The sequence below is a fragment of the Pieris napi genome, chromosome 5 (assembly GCF_905475465.1).
Source record: "Pieris napi chromosome 5, ilPieNapi1.2, whole genome shotgun sequence".
Classification (NCBI taxonomy): Eukaryota; Metazoa; Arthropoda; class Insecta; order Lepidoptera; family Pieridae; genus Pieris; species Pieris napi.
The window spans coordinates 998,066-1,015,587 of record NC_062238.1 but is presented as its reverse complement, the minus strand read 5'-3'; the positions used below and the strand labels follow the sequence as shown (position 1 = coordinate 1,015,587).

Below are 17,522 nucleotides of genomic sequence, written 5' to 3'. Positions count from 1 at the left end.
ACGATCAGTGGTTTAGGCGTGATTGAGCCTCAAACGAAGACCATTTTCATTATATATATATAGATAATCCAGTGTGTTATCACAGTTCTAGACATCATACTTCTGCTTTATATTTATTAAATTTCTTCGAAACTTTTCCGGTTTCGATGGAGTCAAAATCAAGGTCAAAGCACTTTTTATACACTAATGTGTCGAACTTAGTCAACACCGGCTCGTGAAACTCGGGTCAGTGTCAAGCGAGATTAATATTATATTTTGTGGATTGCCTTCATTCCGTTACGAGAACAAAAAAAAACTATTTTATTGTTTTTTAACTAGTAAAAACCTCATTTGTTCTTTTTGTCTTGTGGTGTTTCACTGAAATAACTCTTAGCGTATGGAATTTTATAAATAATATTGTAATTTTTATAATTATTATATGGAATTCTTCAATCCGTCGGAGACTGACGCCTAACAGGTATTCGTCTTGAAACACTATTATTTCTTTTTAATATAGTTTTGCTAGTAATTGTTTATTTTTTATATAAAGAAGAAATATTGGTTACGAAACGATAAAACTATTACATATAAGTAAAGGGCTATTGTTAGATCGTAAAAATCAAATAGAAGACATTAGTAAAACAGAATGAAAGCATTAAAAAACATAACAAAAAATTCGTACGTTTACTATAATAGAAAATATAGAAAGGTGTAAAAAAGGAGTCAACCTCGGAATGAAAGATAATACGCTGTAAATTGGTATAAACCTTTGTTTAGTCGTTCTAAATGTTGTCCCACGGCCCAAGAGTCTCTAGTCCAAAGGGAAAAAAATCAAAACTGTTTATTATTTCCTGCCTACTCTGCGGCCGGGCAGATTGTTAATTATATTGTTAATACGTCTAAAGTAATTAACTAAGTTTTTAGGTTACAAAGGTAATGAAAACCAAAAATAATGGGTTATAATGGCTAATTTATTTATAAACATAATTAATATACAATAATGTAAATACAGCATCAATGCGGCCTTTCCGGTCGAGTGCTCTTCGGTAGTATTGTACAAAGTAATCCACTCGCTGAAACAATGGAAAGTTTATTATTAAATAACTTTTGTGACCACGTTTGTGACGATAATCTAATAAATTCTATATGAGTACATGAGTAAACAATAATTTGATGTGTGTGTTAAAAGAAATATGAATCAGATGATGATGCTTTCAAAGCCGGTAATCGCAGGGGGGGGGGTGATGGGGTATCACAATAAAACAATTTTTTTAATGAATAAGTCAAATTACAAATTAAGGCAGTTTTTGCTGCTCATCACTATGTGGAACCGGCTGCCCACTGAAGTATTCCAAACCAATTCGACTTAGGGTCCTTCAAGAAAAGAGCGTACCGATTCATAAAAGGCCGTCAACGCATTTGCGAGTTAGCAATGTCATGGGTGGCGGTATAACTTAACGTCAGATGAAAAAAAAACAAATTATAGTTGTCAACTTATGGAGTCAAAATTAAATCAAAAAGTTCCAGTTCCAGATACCGAGGTTCAATTAAATTTTTCGAGTTTTAGATGAAAAATAAATTTCGGAGATTTTCGACTTATCGATGAGGTTTAAGGATTTTGACATTAAAGAGGTTCTACTGTATGAGGTAGGTACGTTTTTATACAGAATCTGTCAGAGTCCATAATACTAGTTTATACGGAACTTCGTACTAATTAGATTCTTAATTATTCGAAGAGGAAGTATATTTGCGTTACAGTTGGTTGACTTGAGTGGTTCAATCTAAATACTTTAATTTATTCATGTTTATTTACTCTCAAGAAAATACCAGATAAAACTCGCTTAGTTATCACAATACTATTGATACGTATTTGAATTCATAATTGGAATATAGCTTTTCATGTTTGAGCATGGTCATATACTCGTATATCCGATAAAGTGTATTTTCTATAAATACATCATGTAACGGTAACTCTGACTACAAATGAAATCACTTCTGCCGAATGTGCAGTGTTGCACAGCAATGTTTTTACTTCAAAATAGAAAAAAATGTGATTTATTAATTATTAAACGACAACCTTCAACTTTCATTTTTTTTTTCAATTTTTATCCTCAGAGTTCAAGGAATAAATAATTACAAATACTCGCGGTCCTGTCGAGGTTTAATTTTTTTTTGAGGTGGACACCCCTTATCACTTAGAGGTTTGAAGGATAGATTCTCAGACTTACTGAATATGCATAAAAGATTTCGTAAGAACCGGTGGAGCCGTTTCGGAGGAGTATGGGAACGAACATGGTGACCCGAGAATTTTATATATGAGATATTAACTTACTTATGAGCAAGGATCCAAACATATAAATGGGGACAATGCAGTGCTGGTCGACCAGGGCCCCGAACACCACGTTGCCCACAATTGCCCCCACACGCCCGCACATCACGGTCACTGCCATCGCCGTTGCGCTAGTTACAAACACAATTAATTAAAAAAAAAGTGTGTGTATACGCGTTAGATGTTATACTTCTATGGCGTAACAAGATGAAAATCTTTTCAAAAATTGTATTACGTTTGTAGAAAAAACGACACTAACAATAGAAAAAAGGTATTTAATTATAACGCATTATCTAGTTAAATAAAGTTTATTTAAATATCACAAAATAAAATGACTATAGCTAACTACAGGATGTCGGTTTTTTGTGACGCGGTGCGCGCGCAACGTAAAAATTTTTCCCTAACGCGCCAAAAGAAGTATAACTTCAAAACGTTTTAAATTTCGAACAAGCTGATTATTTTAATGGTGGTAACGCACACATAGACAGTATGTCATAAGTATATGACTTTTGTTTTTGTCGACTGCGGATTTGGCATTTCGTAGTGCTTAAATATCACACTTGTTAATTCCACTAAGTATATGTAATAAGGTTGGTGATGGCTGCTATCATGGAGGTTCTAGGTTCTAGGCAAAAGATATATTCTCAATTGATATCTCCAATTGTAGTAAAGCGATGTAAAAATTATTGTTTATATTTAGCTTACATAATCCAAAATAATTCTAATATTTTGTGAAACAACCTATAGAAATATTGGAGAAGGCTCATCATTTAAAAAAAAATTCATTGGTTATCTGATTGTCTTTTCACAAGAATTAAGTGACTTAAACATTCTAGTTTGTGACTGAATGGACTTCATATATTAGAGACATATTTTCCAACGTTTATAAATTCAATATTTCGTACTTAAAAGTAGGTACATAATTTACTACTAAATTTTTTTATACTTACGCGACTTTAGTGGGGAAAATCTCACAAATAACGCAGAAAAGTACAGCTTCAGTGCAGCTCACAATAGCCTCGAAGACACAGGACAGGATAAGGTTCTCCAGAGAGGAGCGCACCAGATTAAGACCAAGAGCAGCCAACCCAGAACTTATAAGCATCATAACTGGAAAGGAACCATTTTTCACTCTTAATCATGTCATAGTTTTTGTGTTTCTACATTTTCTTCTTAATCATAGTATTGTTTGAATACTTTGTACTGAAATAGCTATTTAGGTAAAACATATTTTGAATTTACACCCATTCCACTCATATCACTCATTTTTTTATTAGTGAAACTTTTTTCGAGGATATGTCCAATATGTCTATTTATTTTATGTTTACATTTATTTTTATTTTTTCTATATAGTGATGTATCTGTTTAGTTTCCAATAAATAAATAAATTCTCAAAATCTTATAATAAATAGTAGATTTTAGAGGCTTCGTCAAAATTTTGTGATATCAATGTAACATTTTTATTTGTATGGACACAACATTAGGACAAACACATGATACAAAAAATATGAATAACGGTGCCGTCCCTATAACATCCTGTCACGGCCAGGGAAATCAAATAGATGAAATACAAACAACAATAAAATACATAAAAAAGCTACAAAAATACTTACTAGGTACATGAATTTAATTATCGGTACTGTGTCCTAATGTTATTCTGTGTTGTATGCATGTTTAAGGTTATCTCATATTTTATTATTTAAACATACCAGTATTTTTTTCTCTAGCTGTTAAATAATGTATAAATAATTATTGTTGGAAATAAAACACATTCAATGCAACGTGTTTGCATAAATAGTAGCAATAAGAAACGCCTGCAATTTTTATATTAGCAAATATTATGCAGCTATATTATTGGGTAGCACTATTGTAACAGGCGCTTATAGCCCTGCAGCGGTGGCGTAGTAGCTTCACTATGCGACTCATTTCTCTGAGGTCATAAGTCCACAAAAACAAGAAGGTTTAGTCCAAAAAATCGATGGCGTGTGTCAGGCACAGAATGTAGAGCACATACTTGCTTATTGGAACAAAAGCAAGTGATAACGAAACAGATAAGCCGTCGACATAAGTTTTAGTCCTTCAGCCAGGATGAAGAGTTGGTGAACTTACCTAACATAAGTTTCTTCCCCACCATGTTGATGGTGAGACCGACCCACAATGCAGTGGGTATGCAACTCAGAGCCACAATTAATGTGTGTATGTACACTTTGTCGTCTATCACCTGTGGACATTCTTGTTTACCCTGGAAATAGAAACAACAAGTTAGTTTTTTCTTAATCCCGCTGGCTTGCAACCCCACTACCCCTATGTTAATTATAAGCTCATGTTTTAAAAGATTAAATCCAGTTGACACCCAGCGTCAAACAAAGAGTTTTATTCATTGAACACCCCTCCAACAACCGAACTTTACTCTAGCAAGGAAAAAAATAAACACAAGTTAAGAGCAAATATATATGTTGTATAATAGAAATGATTGGATATCCTTTCTAAATTATAGACCGTCATTCATTTGTTTTTTTTCTGTTTGCGTCACTCATATTACAAAATGGAAAACTTAAAGTATCGCATTATTTACGAGTACGAGTTCCGCCGTGGCACTAGTGCTGCGGAAACGACTCGAAGGGTGAATGATGTGTGTGTATGGAAAAAAATTAACTCTAATGGGGCAGTCCAAATCGCCATCACAGATTTTATTTATTCCCGTCCGACTGGTTTTTTTTAGTAAATCAATGAACTACCTATGAGATGGCAAAAGTGCATAGAAAACAATGGTTCATACTTTGATTAATTAAATATATTATATTTAAAAATATTCGACTTTTTGTTCCTCCCATACAAAACGCCAATTTCATATGTTAGGACCTAATATAAAAAATCCTACTGTTCTTGATTAAACCAAATATATTACCTCAAAACTATAACTTTTAACTTTGTACCTTACAAATGTATATAACTTTGTTCCACTTACCAATAATTCACTCCTGGTAACATTAGCAGACACCTCACAGACCCCTGCTGAGACCTCAGGGTACAGAGATGAGAACTGACTGAACCTCTCAAATAAGTCCGGGAACCACATCATCAATGTGTAGTAACTGAAAATTATTAATCCCATTGTAAATAGCTTTCATGATTGGCTTAAATGTCATGCTGAAGACATTTTATGAAGAAGCAAAAATTACAAATAACGTGGCGAGAGAAAAAGAGAAAGTAATGTGGATTCAAGAAGAACTCCTTTATTGATTTTATAAGTCATTCCTAAAAATCTTCCGACTTTCATACTAATTAAAACAAATACTAATTAAATCAATTCAAATTTAAACAGATCCACACAAATCAAAATTTTATTAAGAATAAAATGTCTAGTACATTTTACATAATTTATTATAAAAAATAAATCAGAGGCGCTACAACCTCTTTAGGTCTCAGATTTCTGAATCTGTTTCATGATCATTTTTAAATCTTATAGGCAAGTCGGTGATCAGCCTCCTGTGCCTGACACACGCCGTCGACTTTTTGAGTCTAAGACATGTCGGTTTCCTCACGATGTTTTCCTTCACCGTTCGAGCAAATGTTAAATGCGCACATAGAAATCAAGTCCAATGGTGCACAGCCGAGGAACGACCTCAGGTATGAGAGTCAACACTGCTCTAATTTTAAATTTCTTATACATCCTCACCTAAACATGAGTCCAAAATCAACGAAACAGCAGAGAACCAGCATTCCAATGTATGGCGGCGTGACGAGCATCTTCTTTCGACTCCAGAAAGAATGCCATCGTTGGTTCCATGTCATCGGTGTCTTTGTTTCATTGCCGTTTGTGTCTGCAGTCACCACCTCCTCTTCTTCGCCATCACAGGCCAACATTGATTCCACCTGGAATAGATTAGCCGGTAACAAGAATAATTCTTTACTACAAAGCTGTAGCTCTGTGTGAGGATGGCTAAATGTTTTCTTCTTCTTTCTACATTACTAAGATCTGTAAGAACGGTTTGGGTGACGTGCATATATATTATATACGTATTTCGGAATTCTGATTTAGATTCGATTGTAAACACAAAAGTCTTGCTGTCTCGAAAACCAGTTGCCCTGTTAAGCCATCTCTTTTCTTCTATAAAAAATATGGCCGACAAAAAAAATTAAATGCGCAGTTAATTTTTCATCTTTTACTCTCCGAGTACACATAACTTACAGGAAAGTCTTTTTCAGTAAGCTTTGTATTCACAACAAATATCTTCTGCAGCACTTGTAAGGCTTGTTCTGTCTTGTTGGCGTAGAGAAGGTATCTGGGGCTTTCTGGGAAGGGCATCAGCAATAGCACCACGAAGAGACTGGGGACGCCACAGGCTGCGACGAACACCCGCCAGGATGTGTATTGGAAGTCAGCGGTTTCCGATGTGAGGTTGAATCGAGGGTCCTGAATGATCAGCCAGGCAATACCTGTGAAGAATAATATGTGTTTGTTAAGATTTCTCGTTGAGTTTTGAGACAAGACAAGAGATATACAATTTAAAGTAAATAGTAATAAAAGAGCGTCAAGGTTCAAACTATAACGTGACTTTGACATAATTGTTACAATGTGCAACAATATAGCCGGCAGCGCACTCGCGAGCCCTCTGGAATTCTGAGCCCTCTTGAGCCTCCTGACCGTTTGCCCCCTGTCCTATAGAAATCAATGGAATCCTCTGATGGAAGAGCTTTGGTGTTGTTTAGCAACCTTATCTTGCTAACCTTGTCTTGATGAATGGCGGTATGAAACACTGTTAACTTGAATTTTCGAATAGTTGGGATAAAACCGATAAAGATTGACTGACTAATTAGGAATTAGTATTCTCTCACTAAGTTCTTAAAATGTCATCAAATATAATAACAATGTGGTTCTAATAACTTTCGTAGCTCTTATTGTAGCCCAGGACAGTTAAGATTGAAAGTGGAATCGCATCTAAAGTTACAATGAAACCTTATAAATATAAAAGAAACCCAGTTTTTATAATTTATAATTCCATTTTTTTTTCGTGGTTGTTATGTTTGCCTATAAAGATTTGTCACATTGAAACTGGTATTTTATTTTGTGAGTGTGAGTGCCAGCAAGCTTTTGTAAAAAAAAATAATCTCATCTGACAGCAGCGCCATCTATGTGTACCATTATGACTCAAAGTAACAGTGCTAAATGTGTCTCGTATGTCACTACAATATGTTTTTGACGGAAGTGATACTTGGCGCAGTTAACGCATAGAAGTTTCGACCGATCAGTTTAATAAACCCAATATGTTAATACATATTTGTACATATACAATATGTTTTGAATTACCTGGTAATAAAATTGTCCCAAAAGTCCAGAAAACTTCAAGCCTGCAGAGCATCACGTCACGATGCCGTAATGAGAGAAAGTCGCCAAAATAAGGAAAAATGAGCCCCGTCGCGCCAATTATCCCAAAACCTGAGAAGAATCTAAAACAAGATACTTTTAAATAACTAATTGGTCAAGCTGTTTAAAAGTGCGACCACAAACATACACACACATATATCTAAATAGTAATATATATCTTATATGTGACATGAGATAGTGAAAAGTTACATTATTATACAGCGTTGTCCTAGTGCTTGAGCCTTGCGACCTTGGTAACGTGTTCTAATCACGGCTGTGCACAAATGGACTTTTGTTTCACTCGTACCGTGAAGAACAACTCAAAAATTGACCGCGTGTGTCAGAAGGCTAACCACCTACTTGCCTATCAAGAAAAATATATGATCACTAAATAGGTAGATATAGGAATCTATTAGTATGCATAAATGCTATTTGATTAAGGATATAACAAATCAAAAGGAAGAATTTAAGATATTTACAATACTAAGTTCAGTTGAAGTTCAGTTAATTAAACAAAAAAAAGTGCGTGCGTACAAAGTACACACTACACATATCAGAAGTGAAACTTCTTTGTAAATTAATTATTGAGTAATTAAGCTGCCCAAATCCCATAATTTAATTTTTCCAGTCGTTCTATATTAATGAATGATACTAAAGCTAATTAAAAACCAGAACTGAAATTAGTTGTTATGTATATAGAAATACAACCATTAATATGGTAACAGTTACCAAATAATATAACAAATTCATTATTATCATAATCAAAAAAGGTCTTGGTTCTGTGCCCTTATATAAGTACAAAACCAACAAACAAATGGTAATTTAGTTAATAAAATAATAATGATATTGATATGTATCGGTTTTAAACGCTCTCTCCCTTTTCTTTGACAAAAAAGCTGCACATCTTCGTGACGTTCCGTAAAAATATAAAAAAAACAAATAACCTGCAAGCAAGAAACGCAGGGAAAGACTGCATGAGACTTGACAGGAAAGCCGCTAAAGCGTCAAGGAGTAGGGCTCCGATGATGGCCTTCCGGCGACCTCGTGCGTCTGCGAGGTTGCCCCAGAAGTACGACCCTACACACATCCCTGGAAAATAATGAAAGCATGATTAGTAGCTTACTTTATATTTAAATGTCTATTAAACGCAAGGTGTTTTAAATACTTTAAATCACATTATTATATTTATGGTCTGTCCTATAGTTAATCACATATCAGAGAGCGATTTGGTACTCATTTTTTTTAATTCATTATATATATAATATAAACTAGCTGACCCGGCAAACGTTGTTTTGCCATGTATATTATTTACAGGATTTTTTTAAAGTTTAATACAAATAAAAAATAGGGGTGAAATTTAAGGGTTGTATGTATTTTTGTATGCTGTATCATAAAAAAATAAAAACAAAAAAAATTGTCTAAAAAATAAAAATATTTTTTTTGAGGTGGACACCCCTTATCACTTAGAGGTTTTAAAGATATATATTATATAGGGAACGAACATTTTGACACGAGAATTTTATATATTACATATAATATAGTCATTCTATCGTACGCATGACCTAAGCATTAACCAGCCAGTTTATTACATTTTGTTACAAACGCTAAGAGTGAAAATCTTTCAGGCCGCTAGTTAAACGGCGCCGTTTAGTTAAACGGCTTGGCTGTTAATTGAACGGCTTATTAAGCTGGCTACGACATCCACATTTAATAACCACTGTAGAAATGTAACAATAGTAGTCTTGTCAGGAGCGCGACAAATGCATATAAAAATAATTCTTTAGCGTTATATAACTGACCGGGTAGTTCGTTTACTAGCCGCGGTAATACTTCAGCGTTCTCTCACCATAGACCTTGTTTGCTCTCGAAGTACAGAACCTGCGTTACAGCTTAGTCTGTATGTCATGCTCAACTGTTTTTTTATGACATCTCGAAAAGAGTTCGACTAGAAGACATGTTCCTTTCTGTTATTATTTTCCATTAAATTGTCAAACTAAAATAACATTGTCAATATACCTGAGATAAAGCGAATACACACCTATAAGTGGGGTGGCAGTAAGCCTTCCCTTGTCGCTGGAGGAGAGGTGAAAGTCACATTCCGCAGCCGGTAGCACGAAGCTGAGTGTAGTGGTGCTAAGCGCACAGACTGCATACACTGCGCCGCATGACATAAGAAGTAACCATTGAAAACATCCGTAGCCTGCAATGAAAAGAAAACTGTAAATGAATTTGTCTTAGTACGGAAAAACTCAATCTTTATTTTGAAATATAGTTTAATATTTTAAATAGTAAATTAAATTAAAAATTATTTTTTATAGTATTTACTAACATTTTCGTAGCATTATTTTATTTTCAATAAAGTTTAAAAATATTTTTTCGATTGATGACACAAGACAGTGTTTGCCATACACAAATTATCCTAAATTTATTTTATTTCTTAATTCGAACTAAAGAATATAAGAGTATTTCCTCCAACTTTGACTTTGTTCCTTTTGGAGTACAAACTCTAGGGCTGTAGGGTTCCTGTGCAAGTAATAAAGATTTAAGTTGGCTCCTGGTACCGGTGACCACAGAGCTGGTACTTTCCACGCTCAACGAATAAGTATTATAATACAGTGAGGAAATGCTGCCAGCAGTGTATCTTTAAGATACACTGCAACAGAGACCAAACTTTTTAAATATGTTTGAATTTTCTATTTATAATTTTTTTTATACTATTACTATGTAGGGTAAGAATATTGGAACAGAACAATACATAATTTTTTAGTCAAAAGTCAAAAATCATTTAATCATATAGGTAAATGAACGTCAAATTACACCATTTATTTATGGCCAGTCAAAAGTTAGTACTTAAATATCGTTATTTTTCTGAGACCTTTGACGTCATTGAACCAAAGCAGGAAATGGAACCAATAAATCGAACTTCTCAAAACGTGTTCAGCACTTGGTATATTCTGGTAATGTCTCTATAACTCTATAATCGTAAAACGGTAATAAACAGACAATTTAATGAGTTACGACTCATAAACTGTTTAGATTGACGGAATCATTTCATCGTAATGCGTAAATCAAGGATATTGAAGCGTTAAGTTAAATAGAGAAAATCTAGGAGGATAATATTAGTAGTGTCAGCTTAGGAATCAGGTTCGATTCCCGGTGAAGGCGCAAATTTTAATTGTGGAGTCTAAACATTATCTACAGGTCACTTGTTGTTTGGAGTTGTTAGGATTTAAATCTATTAAGTTGTGTATTTATTTCTAAGCCTAGTGGCTTCAGCGTTGGACTCTTATCCCTGAGGTCGTAAGTTCGATTCCCAGCTCGAACGGTGAAGGAAAACATCGTGAGGAAACCGGCTTGCCCGACCCAAAAAGTCGACGGCGTGTGTCACGCACAGGAGGCGGATCACCTACTTGCCTATTAGATTGACAAATGATCTTGAAACAGAATCTGAGGCAAAGACCTAAAAAGGATGTAGCGCCACTGATTTATTTATTTATTTCTGAGCGTCGTATAGATTAAATAAAATATTTCAAATATCCGTTCTGACTAGGTATAATATTATATATATCTGTAAATCAAAATCTCATTAAAACGTGCTAGGTCGCCGGTGACGGTGTACGATCCTGGCAGACATTCAAACGATCGGACGCAAGTAAGAAGATGACGGCGGATTTAATTAAATTATATATAACAATGGCCTTTCATCGTCAATGACTCAATAGTTACTAGAAACGGTTTTTCTTTTCTCTTTCTGAGTATCGTCATATCTGAGTACCATAATCAGCTGTATATGGCGCGAATAATTACTCCACAAATTTCGACCTTCTTTTACTGTGTACTGTCCATCTCGTTGGCAAATACCGACGCAAGATCGACTGCCTTCGGTGTTGCCACGATGATTTTTGGTTAAAGCCAGCTCTTAATAATATTTAAATACTATTTTCTGTAGGATTACGAACTAAATAAATATTAGTAACGAAAATATCTTTAGTCGATTTCACGAGTTATTAACTCCACATACTTGATCGTCACATATCTGTCGTATCGCATAACCTGATGACTTGTTAACAATGAAAGAAATACGCAATACTGTTTGTAAATACGAAGACAGCTGAGAGTCGGCTGCGAAGAAGATACGTCTAATTATAGACTTTAATACTTCGAAAACACATTTGGAAAATTATCGCACGTAATTTGACCGTGGTCGGTTGATAATTGTTTTTAAAGCTTTCGTTACCTTGCTACTTTTATTTTTAATAAAACAAAGATTAATACTTCACTTAATAAGTGTTGGATAGGCTTTTACCCTAAAAGGGGCCATACAAGAACTAGACCACAAAAAAAAATCTAACATAAATTTATACTAACCCATAGTTGTGTATGTCTATACTAATATTAAGGAAAGCAAACTAACCAATTGTTATATGGATTAATAAAGCTTTAATAATAATAATATGTATATTTTTTTTTTTAAAGGACAATTCACACCAATTGACCTAGTCCCATGCTAAGCTGGTGAAGCTTGTGTTATAGGTACTAGGCAACGGATATACATACATATATAGAAAGATATACATATAAATACATATTTAAACACCCAAGACCTAAGCACAACACCAAATGCTCATCACATCGATGTTTGTCTCAGCCGGGGATCGAACCCGGTACCCATGGTTTCGCAGTCAGGGGTACTAACCACTAGACCAATGAGCCGTCAAAAAAAAAAAAAAGTGTTGGAAGTGATCTGTGCTTGGAAATAAATATTCGTTTAGGAAATCTATACTAGAGGAAATAATAGTGTGACTGTTAAACCGATTTTAAAAATTCTTACACTATTAGAATGCTACACTATCCCTGATTTCGAAACATACCCCATCACAGTCCTTAATATGGTGAAACGGTTTGCTACAGCCCACTTAAACAGGCTACATAACCGTAGTTAATGAAACTTCTTAATACAAAAGGAACAAGACGCCTAAAGAACAATAATATTTTGAGTTATTAAAACTAGTGTAGTGATAAGTGTAAGTGCGGTATTTCGGACATACGAATATAGTGTCAAAACACTATAGAACACTAAGACTGTTAATGAACATTACCTTAGTTTAAGCTATTCACTAGTATTGTAGAAAATTAAGTCAACATAATATTACTTATTATTGTATAGGCTAGACTGTAATTCATGCAAAGTCGCACTCTTTAGTGAACTTTATTCTAGAAATAAAAATAGAATGATACAATATATATAAAATTCTCGTGTCACAATGTTCATATCCTCCGAAACAGCTCGACCGATTCTTATGAAATTTTGTATGCATATTCAGTAAGTTTGAGAATTGGCTACTATCTAACTATGAAACCCCTAAATGTTAAGTGTGGTCCACCCCTAAATATTTATTTTTATTTTTTTAATACAATTTTTTTTTTGATACAGCATACAAAAATACATACATCCCTTAATTTTCACCCCTCTACTAATATTTTAAAACCATATTTCCAGTCAGCTGGGTTTGGTAGTGAAAATTTCTTTATATATTTTATGTAATCAATGAGTTAATTCATAATGTAATCCAAAAGTCATGAGTTTAGTAATATTATCTTTTAAATCCGCGTTTAGCCGCGAACCTAACAAGATTGCAAAACAATCCAATTAATTTGCGTCGGGGGCCGTGCATATTGGATGTCCTTGGTTCAAATTGGGGAAAACACGTCATGTTTTTGTTATAAAGCGTAGTTGACATAGTCGTTAATCGCACTTTGTTTAGGGAAAAGTAAAAGCATCCAGTATTTTTCTTTTTTAAACAACTGAAAGGATTTGCGTGCCATTTTTTAATAATAGATAAATAAAACTCCGAATAGCAGTAAATAGTTCATAGCTACCAAATGAAATCATTTGGAAATAATATAACATTTAGACAAAATTTTACATAAAAGTTATATTATGAAAAAAATATTGATGACAAAATATTTACAATTATTAATAACTACATAGTTGTGATATTTCTAAAAGCTATATACAGTCCTTCGCTGCGTCTAAGTGTCAAAGTCAAAGTCAAATATTTTATTTTAAATAGGCCCATACCTCACCGAGACGACACCTCATGGCGACGCAGGGACACCAGACGTAGCCATGGTAACCCTAGCCACGTCGTTATAGCATCTCGGTGAGATATGGCCCTTAGATTAAAAAGGCACTTTTGAAAGTTAAAATTATATGTCATAAATATATTTAAAACATACTCTAGTTGTCCTTTTCAACGCTCAGAGGTAGTTTCATATGAAGAAGAATGGGCAAGAAACTTCATACTTAGTCATTCTTTTGACGTTTAAAATATTTAACTCTCATATATAATCCTTTAGGACAAAGTCATACATATACTGAACAGACATACGAGTATACAGAAAAGTGAGATTTCTACATAGTTATTTCAGTCGTTCATAAATTAAGTCTTTTTTTAACTTTTTTAACTTGTAATTTTTTGGCAGAATGGGTTCCTAACTTGCTCAGTGTCTACTGCGCACATATAACAACCCATTTTTTCTCTTTTTTCATTTTTCTTTTCATTTCCTTTTTCTCTTTTTCTTTTCATTTGTTCTGTGTTTGTATCGTGCCTGGTACAAACACAGAACATCAGAGTCTCGTACACTAGGCTAGCACTGCTAGTAAATTAAATCTATGTATTAATCGTCCCTAATTTATACCGACTTAAATTACACAGACGAGTAAATCGTGTTCATTCAAATGAATCTAATGTTACCTTTAATGTTGCCATGTAGTGTTTTCCTGAAAATTAAGATCGTGTCAAGGTTTCTGAAGTTGTTTTTCCACTTGCTTAGTTTTTACAACCGACCGAGGTACACAGTGTAATGGTAATTTGATCAAAGATTTTGATTTATGACATGTGCTACTGGATTAGCTGTTGATAGTAGCTATTTCTTGTCCTTCATTTTAGGTATATTTTTGAAACAGATATACATTCAGATATTTATATAGGTAAACAAGTATACTTATGAACGTCAGAAAAGAAGAAGAAGTGGTTTATCTTCTGGAGCCTGGTCGTAAGCTTAAATTAGTTCTGTTTCGAGTATTATACTCGTGAAAGTCATAATTTTGCTTATCAACAAGGCTTCAAGAATATATTGACCAAATTTTAGAAATGTCCTTATTCGTTCACAAAAACATAAATATTTAGTCAACGGGAATCGACCACTGTCGAAGTAGATGGTAAGAAATTGGCTATGCCAAAAATTAATCAGGAATTGTATAGAACACGTTTCGCAATCAAGGTTTATAATAATTTACTAAAAACTTCCAAAGATTTTTTTTCTAGACTTTTTAAAAAATCGACTTAATGTACTACTTTTGGAAAAAAAATATTATTCTATTAATAATTATTGGCGTGAAACGTTATAGTTAATATTAATTTGATAACGTTATAATATGTTTTAATAATGTGATGATGAACTTGTAGTAAATGTAAATTTAGAATCAATTTAACATCTAATCGGTAATGAATGAATAAAGTTATTTTGAGTTTGTATTGATAATTATTAATATACAAGAATTGACTATATAGACCAGTGCAGATAGCCTTTAAAATAAATAAAAAGTGAAAAAAATTACAGTAGGATGAAACCCATTATAAAAGCAGGGGAATATGATCAAAATGAAAGGAAAAATAAATTACGGTCGATCTGAGGTCGGGAAGGGCAGGGGGGGGAGTTTTAAGGGTAAAAAACGGTTTATCTCGATTTCCGGCAAAACTACAAGTCCTACCGAAGAAAGTTAAATGGCAAAGTTGTAGGTAATAAAAAGATCTAAAACTTTTGTATTAACACATTTTTCACATAACGTCAAAATTTACGTGAAAAATTCAAAAAACCAAGTTTTTGGTTTTTTATTTTTATCTTTGACAAAAATATTTTTTTTTTAACGAAATTTGGTGAAAACTTACCTTTCTATGTCCCAAATACACTGTAATTTATTTGAATAAAAATATTTATTTGTTCACCTTATTTTGAATTAATATCGAAAAAACACCCTAATTTTCAATAGAAAATTCTGACGTCAAAATTTCAGCTTTTTTCAAAAAATTGGTGTGCTTTCAGTTCGTTGAAATCTCTACTTTCCTATGGTAAAAAAATATATATATATTACCATAGTAAATCTTCTCAGAAAACGCAAAAAATCGTATGCAGTAACGCCCAGACCTGTCATCCCCTTCCCTACTTCTCTATGAATCTTCTTTAAATTATAATCAGATGCCTATTTATTACTATTTTAAGATAACTTATATATACCTGAGTGACCTTAAAAAAAAATTTAGCCTTTAGATGGGCTAAAATTTTCGTATTTCATAGAGAAGTAAGGAAGGGGATGACAGGTCTGGGCGTTACTACATACGATTTTTTGCGTTTTCTGAGAAGATTTACTATGGTAATATATATATATTTTTTTACCATAGGAAAGTAGAGATTTCAACGAACTGAAAGCACACCAACTTTTTGAAAAAAGCTGAAATTTTGACGTCAGAATTTTCGATTGAAAATTAGGGTGTTTTTTCGATATTAATTCAAAATAAGGTGAACAAATAAATATTTTTAATCAAATAAATTACAGTGTATTTGGGACATAGAAAGGTAAGTTTTCACCAAATTTCGTTAAAAAAAAAATATTTTTGTTAAAGATAAAAATAAAAAACCAAAAACTTGGTTTTTTGAATTTTTCACATAAATTTTGAGGTTATGTGAAAAATGTATGAATGCAAAAGTTTTAGATCTTTTTATTACCTCCAACTTTGCCATTTAACTTTCTTCGATAGGACTTGTAGTTTTGCCGGAAATCGAGATAAACCGTTTTTTACCCTTAAAACTCCCCCCCCTACCCCTTCCCGACCTCAGATCGACCGTAATTTATTTTTCCTTTCATTTTGATCATATTCCCCTGCTTTTCTAATGGGTTTCATCCTACTGTAATTTTTTTAGGTTTCAAAAATTATCGGCACTGGTCTAATAATGATATGACTCCTAATGTAATTGTATTCTACCTTTTAAGACAAAGTTGCACGCTAGTCTGGTGTCTAATATTGTACCACCATAACATATTATTTCAAATAATTTATGATTATAGGATATTTGGTTTAATACTTGCATATCGATACGACATTAAAATTGAAACAACGCACGCGCACGATTTAAATGCATTTATTTATTTTCTCATTGAGATCACTTGAGCTGATCATTTGCAATCGATTCTGTCTCGATGTTACCTTCACACATTGTTAGGGAATATTATTCTAGCCATGCCCAACGATGTCAATGTTATGTGTTAGATATATAGAATATATGTAGTCGCCACTGTTAACTTGCTCTTTGAACGTATATAAATATTAACTATGTTGTGGACAGTGTACAGTAGGCGTTATTGTCCACGGAAGAAATTCTATAAATAAATAAAACTAAATAAATAACGACTCACAGGATGCTCACAGGCATAATCTTTCTTAGCGAGCCCAGTCAGAAAAAGTTACTAAGACACTTTTAGACATATAAAATTTATTACTAACAAGACATACACACCGAAAAACAAAAAATAATAATAATCAAAAATGAAAAATAACAAAAAAATACGGAAAGAAAAAAAAAGGATTAAGGTACATTTTACGTGTGTAATGTGTGTATTGAAGAACCGTACAGGTTTGAAACATTTAATTAAAAATCAAGCCAGGAATCATTAATTATTTCCACATAAAACCCCAGAAGTCTGGATACCGTCAGCAATTAAATGATAATTGTTTACGTGAATTCTTTTGTTTCGCGTTTATTTTTGCGCGCGCCGCTCGTTTC

General features: G+C 33.3%; 1 protein-coding gene across 1 annotated transcript in view; it reads right to left on the bottom strand.

Moving 5' to 3' along the window:
* Positions 1–929: 929 nt before the first annotated feature.
* Positions 930–17,522, bottom strand: part of LOC125049627 (synaptic vesicle glycoprotein 2C-like) — a 33,950-nt gene continuing 17,357 nt past the window's right edge. Inside the window, exons 3-12 of the mRNA XM_047649021.1 lie at positions 9,715–9,876; positions 8,621–8,765; positions 7,620–7,759; positions 6,501–6,748; positions 5,988–6,184; positions 5,277–5,403; positions 4,418–4,550; positions 3,259–3,418; positions 2,312–2,439; positions 930–1,052 (exon numbers count right to left, since the gene is read on the bottom strand). Of these exons, the coding sequence (XP_047504977.1) occupies positions 994–1,052; positions 2,312–2,439; positions 3,259–3,418; positions 4,418–4,550; positions 5,277–5,403; positions 5,988–6,184; positions 6,501–6,748; positions 7,620–7,759; positions 8,621–8,765; positions 9,715–9,876 (1,499 nt within the window). The 3' untranslated portion in view covers positions 930–993. The remainder of the gene's footprint in view (positions 1,053–2,311; positions 2,440–3,258; positions 3,419–4,417; positions 4,551–5,276; positions 5,404–5,987; positions 6,185–6,500; positions 6,749–7,619; positions 7,760–8,620; positions 8,766–9,714; positions 9,877–17,522) is intronic.